The sequence below is a fragment of the Lampris incognitus genome, chromosome 10, assembly GCF_029633865.1.
Source record: "Lampris incognitus isolate fLamInc1 chromosome 10, fLamInc1.hap2, whole genome shotgun sequence".
Taxonomy (NCBI): Eukaryota; Metazoa; Chordata; class Actinopteri; order Lampriformes; family Lampridae; genus Lampris; species Lampris incognitus.
In genome coordinates this window covers 55,349,222-55,367,190 of record NC_079220.1, presented here as the reverse complement: position 1 = coordinate 55,367,190, position 17,969 = coordinate 55,349,222, and the positions used below count along the sequence as shown (strand labels likewise).

Here is a 17,969-nt window from a genome sequence, read left to right as displayed (position 1 = left end):
ATGGCTAATGTGTGTCCTTTAATGGCGTTATCTAGATGTCGCTGACACATCTGCGGAAATGGGACAGGCCGCGAAAGTGAATCGGCCCGCAGTGTCTTTGCGGGCGACGAGGCTGCGAATGTGATAGCGGCCTCGCTGTCGTTAGCCGGACCCCTTTAGCGTCGACATGCTAGCCGCGGCTAGCTCGCTTGATAGGCTATCGCTAAACGGGCAGGAAATGTGCTGGCTCTGCGGTGTTGCGTACGCGTCCCGCACTCACTCTAATCATCAATGAATCCAACGTTGTTGTTTTTTATATCAGCTTTATATTATCCAGTTGTGTTTTCCGACGGCAGTTGTGATTAGCTAACATTTTCTTGTGTTAGCCGAACCGTCAGGATGGGGAGGCGTCATGGCTGTGTTTTGTTGCTGGCCGGTGGAATTTTTCTGTCGGGGGTTTTCGTGTCTGAAGGTGCCCCCCTCCAGCACCGCCACACACCAGGTGAGACCGCCGACTTCCTGTTCCCATTTAAATGTTCTCTCGCCCGCCACTCTTGCACACTTAATTGCCAATCAAGCGGACGTTTGCGTCTGGCTAACAACGTTGACTTGGTCTGCTGCTGCTAACAGTAGCTAAAAGGCTAACAACACAGGCTTATGTAATAGCTCTTGGGCTAACGAGCCGAGGCTCTGCTAGCTAGTAGTAAACAGTTGCTACAAAGTTGCGTTAGTTCGGCGTGCGTGCCAACGGAGCAGCACTGTTACTTCCTGTCTCTTTGGGACGTCCAGATTTGATGGCGGTACTGGCCATGGGGAGTTACAGCTGCTAGAATTTATTTTGTAGTGTCAGTCTGAAAGTGTAATGATTTGAACAGTGTAGGGGAAAAAAAATCAAGTTAAAATCCGTCCCCTCGTACACAGTTCCTTTACAAACGACTTGTCGTCCCCAGCATTCATTTGCAAGCGTAGTCAGGTAAACACGCCCAAGATTTAGCACCAACAAACAAAAGACCAATCACCTACACCCCCAGTGGTTCTCAACCCAGTCCTCAAGGACCCCCCTATCCTGCAGATTTTCTTTCTGCAGCTGAATAGGTACCTGTTTATAGTTATTCAACCAATCAGCAATGAATGTCAAGAGTTTGCACATCTTGCATAATTAAGTGCGTTGAGATGCTTGGTTGAGTAAGTACAAGCAGGGCTACTTATGCAGGGTTACAATGAAAATCTGCAGGATAGGGGGTCCTTGAGGACTGGGTTGAGAAACACTGACCTACACAATAGTGACGTAACGTAGTTAACATGGCTCAAGTCTAGTTAGAGGTAGAGAGGTAGCACCCTTTGACCCGGCCTCAGTAAATGGCATCTTGTAAAGTTTATCGCACAGTTGCAGTTGTATTGGCCTACCAGGGTTAAACATTGCCTTTTGCTCTAAAGGGCAGTCTAAATGCATTCTTTATTTCTGTCCAGGGTATCGCCATACTTTTTTCCCCTCACAGAAGTATTCACAAATGGGATCGCATAGGATTGACGACGTGAGGATTGGTCAAAGGACCTGCTTTAAGAAAAACATCAATTGCTTATGTTGTCAGATGCCAGTGGGGGGGAAACATGCTTAATTTTAGGGTATAGCAGCCTGTATGTTAATTAGTACATTGTCATTCTCATCAAAATGTATGACATAAGTTGATTTTAATTTCTGTGGTCGGTGGACCTTTGCATTGTCCTTGTTCAAATAAGCAGATGAGAATTGTTCATTATATGAATTGATAAACTGAAAGTAATCAAAAATTACTACTGAGAGGTCAGCAAATATAGGGCCCCTCTAGGTACACGGTGGATTTCACTTTCTGACAGCATAGAGCTGAGTGACTTTAGTTTATGCTGGTATTGCCAGATTCCTAGGAAAAATGAACGAACTGAGTAAGAAAAACAATGTCATAGTGGTGGTTGGTAATGTGTAACCGTGTCACATTCAAGTTTTATCTGCACCAGTCAATGATTAATGCGGCTGGGATATTTGTCTAGTTATTAAAGCTTAGAGTAAAGGGATGAAGCAAGATTGAACCGGCTTTTATCACATGGCAGCCTATTCTTTGCCCCAAATTCCCAATCTTCCTTTGGACTTGTCTACCCCTCCTTTCATGTACAGATATGTTACCATGAGTGTATGCAGATGTTCCACTTATCCATCTTTTAGGAGTTTGGGTGGATGAATGGTTTTCAGAATGAGCTTTCCCCAATACATTTAGATCAGGAAAGAGTAAATAAAAGCTGCTTGCCAGTAGTAACAGGAAACGTATAGTCATATAACTCGCTTAACTGTTTTGTGATTCAGGGCCTTTTGTGTTGTTGGACACCGGCTGTGGCCTTTGCCCTTTACATCTCACTGACTGAATGACCTTGGTCCCAGACAAAAAGTGGGTGCTGCTTTGCAAATACTCTGCTTCCCGGGATAAAGATCTGACAGCCTAGTATTTCAAAATTACCGCTGACCTTGTGTTGAGCTTTTAAAACGTCACTTTTGGCTGGTTTCCTACGCTTGCTTCATTTCTCATGTTCAGGGCCAAAAATGGCAATTTTGTGGTCATTTTTGACAAGCATGCAGCTATTGCCACAAGGTGAATAAGCGCCTCAACTCACACTCCATTCACCTTTCCAGTGTTGTATTCATACTATTTAACAGTGGATACTTGAGTAATACTATCCATTATCCAAACCGCTTATCCTGCTCTCAGGGATGCTGGAGCCTATACTGGCAGGCGGGGGGACAGGCCGCCAGGCCATCACAGGGCTATACAATATAATTTAATACATAAGCATAAGTTATAAATTATTTAGCCATAACAAAACTGTCTAGTTGTGATAGAAACTGATTTCAAATAGATAATTTTTTTAAGAGCCCTCTGGATCCATATCCTGACTGCCCCCTTGCATTTGATGAGTAATACAAGGCTGCCTTTACAGTGTGGCAACCACGTTGGAACTCAGCACCCGACCCAACAACGAAACAGAGACCGTCGGCAGGTTGAGCCGCTGTGGGCATTTATTCAAAAGACACGAGGGAAAACGTTCAGCAGGAGTCCTGCTCCTCGTCTGACTCCCGTCTTCGTTGGCTCCTACGCTGGGCAGCCAACACAACTCTAGCTTTCTCTCTCCGGCTCCCCTTTATCCTGGGGCTCCCCTTTATCCTGGGGCTCCCCTTTATCCTGGGGCTCCCCTTTATCCTGGGGCTCCCCTTTATCCTGGGGCTCCTTTATCCTGGGGCTCCTTTATCCTGGGGCTCCTTTATCCTGGGGCTCCTCATCAGCCTCCGACTGGGGCCAGGTGTGTCGCTCAGTCTCCCTCCTTGAGGCCAGGTGTGTTTCTGTGCGGTGCTGGGTCACTGGCCATGGTGCTGAAGCCGGGCTGACCCCCGGGGTTGTCACAACTCCCCCTCCCACGAAAGAAGCCCGGGTCAGGGATCTCAGGCGGGCGGCCCGAGGGCTGGGAACGGTCGGGCGGGCGGCCAGGACGCCGGAGGCAGAACATCCCCGGCGGGGGGACCCGAGGGCTGGGAACGGTCGGGAGGGCGCCCAGGCTTCAGAGGCGGCGGGATGGCCGCGGGGCAAGCTGGACTCGAAGGCGGTCCGCCAGCCGCGGGACACGAAGGCGGCGTGGCGGCGACGTGCCAGCCGCGGGGCTAGCGGACCTCACCGGCGGCGTGCCAGCCGACCTCACCGGCGGCGTGCCAGCCGCGGGGCTAGCGGAACGCCGCGGGGCTAGCGGAACTCACAGGCGGCGTTGCAGCCGCGGGGCTAGCGCAACTCACAGGCGGCGCGGCAGCCGCGGGGCTAGCGGAACGCCGCGGGGCTAGCGGACCTCACCGGCGGCGTGGCAGCCACGGGGCTAGCGGAACGCCGCGGGGCTAGCGGACCTCACCGGCGGCGTGGCAGCCACGGGGCTAGCGGAACGCCGCGGGGCTAGCGGAACTCACAGGCGGCGTTGCAGCCGCGGGGCTAGCGGAACGCCGCGGGGCTAGCGGAACTCACAGGCGGCGTTGCAGCCGCGGGGCTAGCGGAACGCCGCGGGGCTAGCGGAACTCACAGGCGGCGTTGCAGCCGCGGGGCTAGCGGAACGCCGCGGGGCTAGCGGAACTCACAGGCGGCGTTGCAGCCGCGGGGCTAGCGGAACGCCGCGGGGCTAGCGGAACTCACAGGCGGCGTTGCAGCCGCGGGGCTAGCGGAACGCCGCGGGGCTAGCGGACCTCACCGGCGGCGTGGCTGCCGCGGGGCTAGCGGACCTCACACACGGCGTCTCAGGGACGCTGGGCATCCAAACCCAGCTGGTCGGGGGGAGGCCGGTGACGGCGGCCATCATCTGCTTGAGCGTGGCCATGCCCTCGGCCTGCCTGGCTCGGGCTTGGACCAGCAACTGCATTGCTGCCTCCATGCTTCGGCTGGCCACGGTCTGCCTCCCTGAATCGGGTGCTCCGGTAGTGGTTTCACTCTGCCTGCGTTCCCCACCAACTGCGGCAACCACGGGGGAACTCAGCACCCGACCCAACAGCGAAACAGAGACCGTCTGCAGGTTGAGCCGCCGTGGGCATTTTTTCCAAAAGACACACGAGGAAAAACGTCCAACACGAGTCCTGCTCCTCGGCTGACTCCCGTCTTCGTTGGCTCCTACGCTGAGCAGCCAACACAACTCTAGCTTTCTCTCCCCCCCTTTGGGCGGCTCTCTCTGGCTCCCCTTTATCCTGGGGCTCCTCATCAGCCTCCGATTGGGGCCAGGTGTGTCGCTCAGCCTCCCTCTCATTGAGGCCAGGTGCGTTTCTGGGCGGTGCTGGGTCACTGGCCATGGTGCTGAAGGCGGGCTGACCCCGGGGTTGTCACAGCAGGCTTCTTTTGAGTCCGTACAAAGACGTTGCGTTGATAGAAATCCCAATGGCTGCTCTCTTTAACGATGCCAATTAATTTAGCCAATTTAAGGAGGTCCCCAGCTTTTTTCCTCATGTGAAGGGCCTGCGTTTAAGTTTTGAGGATGTCTTGCCAGCCTCCCTGGCCATTGGACAGTTTCTTGAAATATTTACTTGTTACTGTGTGGCACTTAGCTATGATACTTTCAAATGAATGAGGTCATTCTTTGCAAATTGGTTGTATTTGAGAGAAAAGGTCAAGTCATGTATGCTAAAGTGTGAATGGTCATCTGCCATTTGTTAATGACATTTTTTTAGGAAAAGCAACATCATTGTTTTTTTTTTATTTTCTTAATAGGCCTACACTGAATTTATCAGATGCATTGCCCCAGTATTTTGGTCAGTGCAGCTCAGTTCTGGATTGATTATAAAAAACAAACAAACAAACAAACATCTCAGCAGATCTCAGGCCAGACAGCACCGTCCTGCTGTATGAGCCCAAACATAAAACCATCTGCCGTTGTGCACATTAGGCGGCTGAAACCTGCAAAATTGGGTCAGCTCCTCCTCTGTACGAACAACAGCTACTGAAATATGCAGAAGACCCCAAATAAGAGCTGGCAGCTCCCTTCCATATTGGGCCCGCTAACCAGTTGAGTCATTTGACGGAGACTGCCAAGACATAATATGAATCCATGACTCGGATGAGGCCTAACTGAGGGGAGCTGATCCCATGTGGAGCTACCCACCCCGGGCTCTTGTTTTTCTCTGTCTCTTCAGGCGCAACTGACGGCTGCAGCCTTTCAGGGAGTCGTGCACTGCCTGGGAACCTGTCACTCAGGTGAAACGCAGGCAGGGGGTGCATACTGTAAAGCTACCGGTAATTAGTCAAATTTGCTGAATGATACATTTGCCGGGGTGGTAAGCTTAGTTAAGTTAAGCTTTGACTTGACTTTAGATTCTGTGCACAATCTAATTGCTTTTATGAGCAACTAATTCTTTGAACATGTTTTTTATGACCCTTGAGCACATGGTTAGGCTTTAACTACAGGAGGAGGAAAGTTTTTCGAAAAATAACCCTTTATGTTAGATATTTAGGAGGTAGGTGGGGTAGCTTATGATTAGCTAAGCCTAGGTTACATAATGTGGAAACAAGCATGCCCAATATAGTGGTCTGTAGTGTCTGTGGTGTGTATCATAAAAAGCCATAATCTGATGGTTTTATGCATATCCACAAAAGACAATTTTTTTTTTTTTAAGAGGAGACCCCCCTCCATGAAGGCACATCATCTTTGCTCCCCTTCTCTTTGTTCGTATTCATTCTAGTCTTTGGTTTTTATTCACGCATGCAAAACAAAATTGGTCCGTTGAGTCAGCAAAGTGTCAGTTCTCCTCCTGTTCTCCGTGTTTACCTCTGCACTGAGCTGAAGCTGTACACAAACCCCAGTAGCCCAAAGCAGCCCGTGCTGACCCATCACGTAGGCGATGAGTTGCAGGGTGGGGGAAACACTCCTGTTAGTCTCATGTAAGTACAGATCTCCATTTAGAATTACATCCACTGGGCCAGTACCGACCATGGGCCCCTTTGAATTTTTGATTTCGCCCTCATCAATATTTCACCCCAGACGCTGTTCACTCTGTCAGCACAGACGAGAGACCTTAGTGTCTGTTTTCTGTGCCAGGGTTATCGAACACGTGGAAAATGTTCAGTCGCCGATAGGCTCAAGTATTGTTCTGCCGTAACTCTCGACTTCGTCAGGTGGGGCTGGATGTCAGCAGCAGGGGCTGCTGATTGGAAGGGGGCGGGAATTTCCAGGTGTGGTAAAACAGCAGGCTGATGAGACTGTTTATGTGCTTGCGTGCATTATCTCGCTGCATCTGCACCTTATTGAGCTCTGATAGGAGAAAATCTCCATGCAAGACATCAGTCAGGCTTAATTAGCTGGCAATCTACAAAAGTGATGCGCAATAAATAGATGTGAATTTAAACTGCCTTTGTCTTGCATTTTAAACTACTTGCTAACTTGACTGCCTAGGATGTGTTACAGTTTTTTGTTGTTGTAAATTTTTGTTTTTTTTTACATGAAAATTGTGATCATTTCAAATAATAGGCAGGGCTGGGCGGTACACTGACTTTTTACGTTATATCGAGATATTTTCAAACAAGATGTAGGATGAGACAAGACCGTTTATATCGATATAGTTTGATGTTGCATTAAAATACGTAACCCGTTTCTTAGCGACCGGGATTTCACTCCTACCCGAAACGACCATGGGCGGTCAAATTGACAGCCGGTTTTTAAACTCTATATTCTGTCAAGAGAAATACCCAATTGGGAGATAAATGCATTGCATATGTTAGTATGTTTGTTAGGAAATGACTGACGCCAAAATTAACATTTTAACAACTTTAATACTATTTTCAAACCATTTAAACTTCAGAGAGACATGGTCGAACTTGAATAGCAAAATTGAAAAAGGGGAAATATTACCTGAAAAACAAAACGGAAAACACATATTGCTAATCTAACAAACGTAACAAGGCCTATAAAACGTGAAATGTAAAAAAAACAACTGAAAATAAATATTGAAACGGTCCCAAACAACGACCAGAACTTAAAAACTACTTGGAACAACCATGGCAAAATGACTGAAGTTCTGTATTTTTATATTCGTTACTTGAGTTAAGTTTAGCCTGCACACGGACCAGAGATTCCATCCCTACGATGGCGTGGCGGCCTGTCCAGGGTGTCTCCCCGCCTGCCGCCCAGTGACTGCAGGGATAGGCTCCAGCATCCCGGTGACCCTGAGAGCAGGATAAGCGGCTTGGATAATGGATGGATAGATGGACCATAGATAGACTGAAAACATCCGTAGACTTTTATGGTTGTCCGGTCATCTCTCATGGTTGGACTTTCCGTAGTCAACCAAGATTGAATACTTTAGGTGTCCTTTGGACAACTAAAAAACAAGCTGTTGACACAGTAGTGTTAGGAAGATTGTATTAATCATCAGATCTGCAACTTATTCAGACACGTTTGCTCAGCTTGTAGCAGTATGTTTTTGGTTAATTGTTATCGATCGAAGTGTCACTTCAGCTACGGGGTCTTTGTTTGCTCACATTTAATGTCTGATCCTTAGCCTTGATCACCGGTTGAATAAACAAATTGCTAACTTGTGAAATAAATTCAGCCAGTGCTCAAGATTTGTATTTCCCAGAGAAAGAAAGAAGATGAAACTGAGATGAACAGATTTCTCTGTGTAAGTTATCCCAATTTCTTCATCTGTAAAAAAGAGATACACGTCAAAGTAGGGCAGCACAGTGGCGCTTTGGTATCCAGGGTGTGTCCCCGCCTGCCTCCCAGTGACTGCTGGGATAGGCTCCAGTATCCCGCGACCCTAATCAGGATAAGCGGCTTGGATAATGGATGGACAATACTCAGATGAGAAACTAGCTTAACTTACCGCCCAATTGATGTAATTGTTCTCAAAAAACAACGGCGCTTTGCCATAGAAATGTATGGAATCATGGTCAAGTTCTTCCTTGTAAAAGCAACTTTGTGACCTGTGCCGTGCTGAAAACAGCAGGCCTTGTGTCTCGGTCATTTAACAGATCATTCGACTGAGTCGTTCACCTGGCACTTGTGGTTGCATAGTTCTTTTCATTCATAAAATTTATTGGCCTTTACTTTGTTGCTTGAGTCCTTTACAGAACACCCGAGCAATACAAAGATTATTCAAAACCATCGTAGGTCGTTGGTTTCGGCCATTGTGCAGCTGTGCTGTTTATAAGGGTGGGGTTACTTGCGGTCAGTATAGACTGAAAGTGTCACTTAGATGAGTGATGAAACGTTTCTCCCAGTAAACGCTGTGTCCATGTGAACTGACTCAACTTTCTGTGATCTCCTTACCCGGGATTATTGAGAATGAATAAAGACATTATTCAAAAACATTGTTTACTACTGAAAGTTAAAGAAGGAATCCGACATTGTGGTGGTTTTGTGCAGGACAGCTTTGACTCTTGAGGGACAACTTCATAATGAGCTGTTGGTTGTCCCATAAACAATTAGAAATTTTCCCTGAAATGTACCCCTGGAAAAGGATGGATTTTAGAAATTTCGATGAAGCATTTTAAGAAGTGACTGAATTAGGAGAATGGTTTCCCATCATTTGACCTTCATATAGGCTCTTTTTTCATAGACAAAGTATTCCTACTTGCAGAAATGAATTTGAATAATGGCCAACATGTCTAGTGCTCCTCAGGGAGCTGAACTGATGACTGCTTTCTGTCTGCTCTATGATGGACTATGCTGTCTTCTTCACCACTTGCTCCATCTGGGCAAACCACATGGTGATACAAGGATTACTGCCGGGTCTAGGATTGCACTTATTTCTTGGCTCCTCCAAGCTTTCCCTCAAGGTCCACTTACATTTTTAAAAGGAACATTTATTAATTAGTGCCATGGGCTGTGTGAATACTGCGTACTAGGATAATTAATTTGGTACTCATGGCCTTTGGTGCCAAGGCAAGACCTTGGGATAAGGCCCTGCGCTACACTAAAGAGCAATGCATCAACTGGCCTAGTCTGGTTAAGATGTTCATTTTAAAGATATGTGTGTTGCAGTGTTTAAGCCTCTTTTTCTCTTCCCTTGTACGCTGATGTGAAAGCTAGCGACAGCTGGAAACGGGCTGCTGGTGGGGTTGTTATTCAGCACCTGCTTTCACATGTCTAGAATTTGTAATCCAGAATGAGGACACTCAGTAGGTGTTGATGCTCCCACAGGCTGACAGGATGCACCTGACATGCTATGAACAGTCAGTGGGAGAGGGCATGAATGTTGGAAGTGGGGGGGGGGTATGCGTACATACACATGCACTCAAAGACAGTGCCACAATGAGAAGTATGATTGGCTAAGGAACTATGAGCTGCACAGTCAGAGCTCAGACCCCAGCCTGTTGTACTCCAGCCTCTGTGGTGTGAGCGTTGGTCGATTCTGATGTGGCGATAGAGCAGCAGCTGAGTGAGTAGGTGGGTTAGAAGTCTACTGTCAGCGCTGACACCTGAACTGCTACCCCAGCAGTATCTTCACTATTCCAAATTCACACCCATTCTCCCCCACCACTGCACCATTTTGGCTTATCAGCGAGGCTCATCCTGGACATATCTCTCTCTCTCTTTTTTTTTTTTTTTGAAGGGCTGATTAAATAAGGGGGGCAGGAGTGGGGTTGTAGGGCCTGCCTTTTCCTTTAAATTTCTTGTCTAGACGATGATCAGAATTATCAGTCACAATTATTGGTCTCCTTGAACTGAGTTGTGAATTATTTATTGCGCTTTTGGCAGCTTACCGACATCTTGGCTATTTTGAGCAGCGGATGTTCAAAAAGAAATGTTCAAATTCTAGTGATTGCTGTTCTTTGAGTTCTTGAAATGTGTTACTAATCAGGGATAGGGTGTGGGATTGGAAAAGGCCTTATCTGGGGCCTTGTAGTTGGCAAGCTGAGGTTTATCTAAAATGTTGGTGGATTTCAGAAATAATAATGATTAATGATAATAATAATTTTATTTATATATCACTTTTCTAAAACAATGTTACAAAGTGCTTTACAAAGAAATAAAACCAGACAAGGCAAAAATAAGAGACCAAATAAGTAAGTAAAAATAAAAACAGTATAAATAAATAAAAACAAATATCAAACATTTGTAAAAGCTTTCATAACAAGAAAAGTTTTAAGACAAGATTTAAAAGAAGCTAGAGACTTGATTACTCTTAGTTTGACAGGAAGAGAGGTCCATAGTGTGGGGGCTCTAACAGCAAAAGTCCCATCACCCTTTGTAACAAAACGAGACCTGGGAATAACCAGCAAGGCTCCATCTGCGGATCGCAATGGTCGAGAGGGCATATACCAGGTCAATAAATCCGAAATGTATGTAGGAGGAAGACCATTTAAAAGTGAGCAATTTTAAAAATAAATGTTAAAATAAATTCGAAATATAACAGGGAGGCATTGTAGGAGGCAAGCGCAGGAGTAATATGGTCATGCCTCTTTGTCCCTGTAATGAGCTGAGCATTGGGTTTTGTACCAGCTGCAGATGGTGGAGGGAGCCCTTGCTGATACCAGAATAAAGTACATTACAATAGTCAAGCCGAGAAAAGGTAAAAGCATGTACAACTTTTTGCAGATCGGCAGTTGATAAAAATGACCTAATTTTGGAGCTTAGCTTGCGTTGGAGAAAGCGTGACTGAGCAACATGTTTGATTTGATTCTCAAAACCGAGGTTAGCATCGAATATTACCCCAACGTTCCGAGCAGCCTGCTTAAGACTACCTGACAGGCCACCAAGATTAGTAACAACAGGGCTGATGCAATTTTCAGGACCAGACAGAATGACCTTAGATTTATCACTAAATTTGACAAAATTTTCAGACGTCCAGGATTTAATGTCAGAGAGGCAAGCTGTCAGATTTGCTAGGGCGCTAGGATCTGTGGGTTTTAGTGGCATGTATAACTGAGTGTGATCAGGATAAAAATGGTAAAGCACATCGTGATTTTGAATATAATGAAATAAGTCAGTCCATTGCAGGCAAATTGTATCCCCATCAGACCCATATGTGTTTTTTAACTCATGGCTTTCCAAAATCGCCTTTTTTTACCTGTCTAGATTATTTTTAAGTCGTATGTAGAATTGTGAATAGGCTACCACATAAAATAGTATCTGTGAATGGGGGTACAGATGTGCCTTTGGTTGTTGTTTCAGGTGGCAAGGATGTGCTGTCTCTCTCTCTGTACCTGCCGCTGGTTGTATCTCTGATGGCACTGGTGGCTTTAGTGGTGCTACTGGTGAACTGTGTCACCTGCTGCAAGGAACGGGAGATCAATTTCAAGGTAAGAATACCGGTAGGAAGGCACCTATTCCTGCACCCCCACAGGCTGGGTCCAATAAACACAGAGTAAATTTATGACAGAGTTGGCTTACAGGGTGTTTATATAGTCAGAATGGGTGCCTAATATCTTTGAACCACGTAAGCTAAAGAGAAATTCATTTTAAGGATGTTTTGGGATGATTCATGAAAACCCTCCAGAGAATACCTATAAACTTTCATGATCTTTAACTCTGTTAATATGATGGATCCTGTGTATAATATTGCCTCCTCTGTAAAAGTAGTTGAATACTTATCAGAACCCAGTCAGGATGAAGCAGTTCCTGATATAGTGCAGCCCATTTTGTCCAAGTAACATTCTACCTATTCGTTGTCTAATCCAGGAATTCGAGGACCACTTTGATGATGAGATTGACTTCACCCCTCCAGCCGAGGACACACCCTCCATGCAGTCCCCTGCTGAGGTGTACACCCTTGCCGTTCCCCCTGTGGCCCTGCCTGGACCTCCACACCTCCAACCTCCCCCCCGTATCTCAGGTCAGACCCCAAGATACTGTATGCACACAAACATGTGTTCAGTCACACTCCCATTTAAGTGGTTGAATTTATCTCTTAAGATTTATATTGCTGTGCTGTATCAGTTACAGCAAACTCTTACCTTTGCCTTCCACCCTGCCCTCCTGACCCCCTTAACTTTTATGTCTTAATTAGAGCTCCGTCATGTTCTGAGGGAAAGCAAGACATCTGATTGGCAATGTCCCAATTGTGACATTACACTCCGCTAACATAACCTGAGTTGAGGATGCAGCCAGTGAAACGTCTGTCAAATACATTAGTAACAACTTGCATGCTAATGCTAATCTAACAAGGCTATAGACCACCACCGTTACATTACAAAGAAACATTTGTGTTGTTAGTCGTGGATCTCTAAGTCGTATTATGTGTGATATGTAAGGATTTACTTAAATGCCAGGGCAACTTATTCATAGCTGCTTTTGCAAATCATTTGTACCTTTTTATGTAAAGAAAATAATAGTTAATTCTAAGAGCTTAATTTGCAAATGTGGTGATCATGAGTTGTTACTTGGAGTGGGTATCAGATTATTCTTTTGGGGTCTGGTGCCTTTGATTTGCTTTGAGGATATGGAACAGCTTAGTTTATCATAGAGGCCTTGTTGAGCTGCCTGTGTGGCCACACTTGTTTGATAATCTAGTTTACTTAGATAATGCAGTTTTTATGAGGCTATTTTCTTCAGGTAATATATTTTTTAAGACACTGCTACTGAACTGGGATAGAACAGTTGGAGCTTGTGTTGAATGACGTCCAACTCCCTGGACGCCTAGGTTCCAGGCAAAGGTTGGCACATGTACATATATCATCAAGTGTGAACCACTTGCCTCATGCTAAATAGGTCTCTGTGCTAGTTCATAACGTCAAGGCAAGGGGAGCAATACAAATAACAATAGTATAGCCTTTACAAACAATAAACGGCCTAAGAGGAAAATATTTTCCTCAGCTTCACACATGGAGCTGTGTGCACTGTCACTGGAGTGCTGTGAATGAGAGTTCAGTAAGAGGCAATGCAGGAAATCTGTCCTCAGATGGCATCAGTATTGTCAGAGGAGGTTTGGTGATTGCATTTTTTATTTTAGCACCTGTAACAGTTTAATTTTGTCTGAACTGACCATATGTTTCCTAAACGACCGAAATAAAAAATCCATGAGTCTATGACGTGGGACTTTGCACATAGTGTGATTTCTTGACTTTTTAAGTTACCGTAATCATGGTGTAACGGTTAACATTGATGTGGAAATTAATTCAATCAAAAAATTTAAGCTTGCAATTCATTTCACATGACTAAGACGTGTCCTTTCTCATGGCATCCCTGGTAAAATCAAGGTCATTCAGTGTGACCTTTTTGGGAAAATTCCACAGGCATGAGACAAATCACTTTTCTAACTACCCCAGGGGAAGTCTGTCATTTACAGATATTTACAGATATTCTGAATAACCCAGGACGTTTTCTGCTTGGCTTCACAGAGGGATCCACAGGCTCCCAGGTGGCACGCCACAGCCTGAGCTACATCCAGGAGATTGGCAATGGCTGGTTTGGCAAGGTGTGATTTCTCTGCAGTGGACTTGTTAATACTTTTTCCTACAGTGAAGAATTTTTTTTTAATTTAAAATAAAAAAAAATTCCAATCTTTGTATTAAAATTACATTTTCATGGCATCTGTGTCACTCCCTATCTTTCTCACTAGGATAAAGAGACACAGTTTCTGCCTGAGGTTCCTTTTCTAATAACATATTTTATGCATTGCTAAATTTGTTCTTTTGGTTCATGTTTAAGATTATCCTTCATTTAATATGCTAAACCTGACCAAATTAGCTCCATTCCCCCTCTTATTATTCTGTCTTTTATGAGAAAGTTACAAAGTGTCAAAGGAGAGTGTGCCACAGAGAAAGAAAGAAATTAGAAACGAGCGAAACAAGATACCATGAGAAGCATACCGTATTTCCCAGACTAGAAGTCTCGCCGGAGTAGAAGTTGCACTTGGCAAAAAACACATTGTTGTGAGGAAAAAAATCATATATCTGTAATTCACTTCGGTCTATAAGTCGCATTTATATGGTAGTACCATAGAAATGGAATGACAGTGAAATGGACGTTCCAATTCAAATCAATATAGCAGGATGGTCAGAGCAGTGGCTTTTTTTATTTGAACCTTTGAACCGCTGCCGTTGCAAAGAACTGTGGCTGTTGTCGCAGGCTAACGTCCATATAAACTGACTTACAGCAAGTCGCAGACTTTTTTTCTTTTTTTTTTTAAACCTGGAGTGCGAAAATTTTGTCTCCCCCTTCTGGGAGTGAGAGTATTTACTTCTCTTCTTTCAGCGCTCTCCAATGAGGAAAAGCTACACCAATGGTTATCCGTATTTGTTTTCGCCATCGATTGCCTTCTATTTTTAATTTAATCCTTCCTCTGAATGCAGGGTTTCTTTTTTCTCTGGAGTATTAGGGATGAGAGTCAGCACCTCCAAGTCTGAGGCCGTGGTTCTCTACTGGAAAATGGTGGATTGTTCACTCCGGGTTGGGGATGAGTTGTTGCCTTAAGTGAAGGAGTTCTAGTATCTCGGGGTCTTGTTCACGAGTGAGTGAGGGTAGGATGGAGCGGGTGATTGACAGGCGGATTGGTGCAGCATCAGCAGTAATGCGGACATTGTACCGGACCGTTGTGGTGAAGAGGGAGCTGAGCCAGCGAGCAGAGCTCTCAATCTACCAGTCAGTCTTCGTTCCAACCCTCACCTATGGTCATGAGCTTTGGGTAGTGACCGAAAGGGTGAGGTCGTGGATACAAGCGGCTGAAATGAGTTTCTTCCATAGGGAGTCTGGGCTCAGCCTTAGAGATAGGGTGAGGAGCTGGGACATCCGGAGGGAGCTCAGAGTAGAGACGCTGCTCCTTTGTGTTTAATGGAGCCAGTTGATGTGGTTCGGGCATCTGATTAGGATGCCTCCTGGGCGCCTTCCTTTGGAGGTTTACCGGGCACGGCCAACTGGGAGGAGACCCCGGGGTAGACCCAGAACTCGTTGGAGGGACTACATGTCCAATCTGGCCTGGGAACGTGTGTGCCAGCGTGAGAATGCAGCGCGTGAATGTCGCCCGAGACACCAGATTTAAAACTCCGGTATACTGTGAAATGTAGAGGGATTTACCTGGTGGTGACAGGCTTAATCAGCATTGCGTGAACTCGTTTGGCAAGGGCTTGAATATCATGGACATTCATTTTTATTTAAAAGTCCTGCATTCTAGCTTTAAGTTTCAGAATCACTGAAATGAGGTTTTGCATTAACGACCAAACGAGCAGTGGAGTATTACAAACATTTACATGTGTTAGCACCATAACAACTAACAATAATCGCCATTTTCTTTTGAACTACTCAAATGACCACGGCAAACGGTTCAAGGTCCGTTCTGCTCTCATTCAATTTCTATAGGCGGTACAGTATTTTCAATTGAGTCACAAGATTAAACAGTGCCATGTAGTGGCCTTAGTTGAAATGCAGTGTATTCATTCATTCATTATCCAAACTGCTTATCCTGCTGTCAGGGTCGTGGGGATGCAGGAGCCTATCCCAGCAGTCATAGGGCGGCAGGCGGGGAGACCATCACAGGGCATGCAATGTATTCATCCGACAAAATTACATTGTATAACTCGCTTTGGAATATAAATCACAGGGCCAGCCAGATGAGTAAAGAAACAAACAACCCCCCTCCCCCCAAAAAACAAAACAGTGACTTATAGTCCGGGAAATACGGTAGTATACATTGTGTGACTAACTTCCTTGCTAGTTATTCCTAATTGGTTTTGTGTTATCAGTTCAGAACCCAAACCCAGTTCCTTTTTTTCTTTTCTTTTTTTTTTCTTCCATTTTCCCACCACTAAACCCTCATCCAGAGGGAGCAATAAACATGTCCTCCCCCAAAGCTGTCACATGACCAATAGACATTTTTTTAACTCTCTCGTTGCTATTTTTCTTTTTTTACAGTCTTATTCATCACGGCAGTTCTCGCCATCCTATGCTATCTTATAGATAAGACAAAGTGGGGTGCGGGGATAGAACAGCTTAACATTTTGATTTTTGTTATATATTGGTCTCATGTGTTACCAGGTCCTCCTTAGTGAGATCTACACAGACCCAGGTGCAGCCCAAGTGGTTGTGAAGGAGTTGAAGGCTAATGCTAGCGCAAAGGAGCAGAACGAATTCCTGCAACAGGGGGATCCATACAGGTGAATGGAGTTTTAATTTGATTGAGCTTACTGAATCTTCTTGCTTTAGATGTGGCTTTAAGTGTTTTTCCAGCAGACCAATAGTGTAGATAGTGATGATTTGTTGACCAACCGATTACATTTTTCCTATTTATAAGCTATAGCTTAAAACGAATTATTCCTTTTGACATTAGATTTTGCATATGGTAAGTGTAGAAAATGCATAACGCCAGCTGGCAGCAGCGTGGTCCCAGTGGTTAGCACCGTTGTCTCACAGCAAGAAGGTCCTGGGTTCGAACCCCGGGGGTTGTCCAACCTTAGGGGTCACCCCAGGTTGTCCTCTGTGTGGAGTTTGCATGTTCTCCCCGTGTCTATGGTGGGTTTTCTCCAGGCGCTCCGGTTTCCCCCACCATCAAAAGAAACATGCATATTAGGGTTAAGAACAAGATGATAGGAAAAGAACTGGAGTTGGTCCCCGGGTGCAGCGTGAAGGCAGCAGCCCACTGCTCCTAGCAATGCAGATCACAGCTAGGATGGTTTAATTTGCAGTAAATTAATTTCCCCAAGGGGATTAGGTAAGGAAACAAACTTAAATTATTCTTTGTGGCTTCCTCTGTGAGCAGTGCCCTCTATCTTTCTGCTGAGACACTGCATGGGGATTAGTACGTTCTCTTATTTCAATTATTATGTTGTTTTGCTTATTTCTATAGTAATGTATTGAGTTCACTCCTGCCCCAATAAGTGGCATTAGCAGAAGGTGGCGTGATGTCTTGGTTGTGTCTTTACAGAGTTCTGCAGCATCCAAACATCCTGCAATGTCTGGGCCAGTGTGTGGAGGCCATCCCCTTCCTGCTTGTCTTTGAGTTCTGTGAGATGGTGAGTAACCACCTACCTAGTAAAGCACACAGACATATATATATACATAGAAATTATTATCTGTTAAGCACCTTTCAGCATTGAAAAGATGATTGCATTTTTTAGGTGTAACTTAGTGTCCTAATTGGTGAATAAAGCTAAACTCTTTTCAGGTTTGTCTTAGTTGTTAGTTGGTGGACTCAAAACTTTGAAAGAACGAGTGAGCGATTTGAAACGTACATATTTTAAATAGGTAAATACAGTTTAGTGAAGCAAATGGTTCAATCCAGAGACCACAGTGTGTCGTTTAGATGGTCTCTCCTCTAGTTTTTGTGCCGTGCTGTACTTTTTACCTTTTTTGTCTGGGAATAAAATGTCACGAGAAACTGTTTTCCCTACATCATATGGGTTTTCTGTTATTTAGTGCACAATTATTTTGTACTACTCTGCAAATATCAAAAATGATTGATTTTCTAGTTGTTAAATGGTTTTCTTATTAGAAGTGTTCATAAATAAAGAACCTCTATCTCGCTGGTAAACTCAAAGATCATCAGGCAAGAACCCCCCCTTCAGCATGTCTCGCTA

At 45.1% G+C, this 17,969-nt stretch overlaps 1 protein-coding gene across 1 annotated transcript in view; it reads left to right on the top strand.

Annotated features, from left to right (window-relative positions):
- The first annotated feature begins 201 nt into the window (after window positions 1-201).
- The window catches only part of lmtk2 (lemur tyrosine kinase 2), a 42,706-nt gene continuing 24,938 nt past the window's right edge, over window positions 202-17,969 (top strand). The window contains exons 1-6 of the mRNA XM_056287682.1: window positions 202-481; window positions 11,635-11,762; window positions 12,142-12,295; window positions 13,800-13,876; window positions 16,432-16,550; window positions 17,318-17,405. Of these exons, the coding sequence (XP_056143657.1) occupies window positions 379-481; window positions 11,635-11,762; window positions 12,142-12,295; window positions 13,800-13,876; window positions 16,432-16,550; window positions 17,318-17,405 (669 nt within the window). The 5' untranslated portion in view covers window positions 202-378. The remainder of the gene's footprint in view (window positions 482-11,634; window positions 11,763-12,141; window positions 12,296-13,799; window positions 13,877-16,431; window positions 16,551-17,317; window positions 17,406-17,969) is intronic.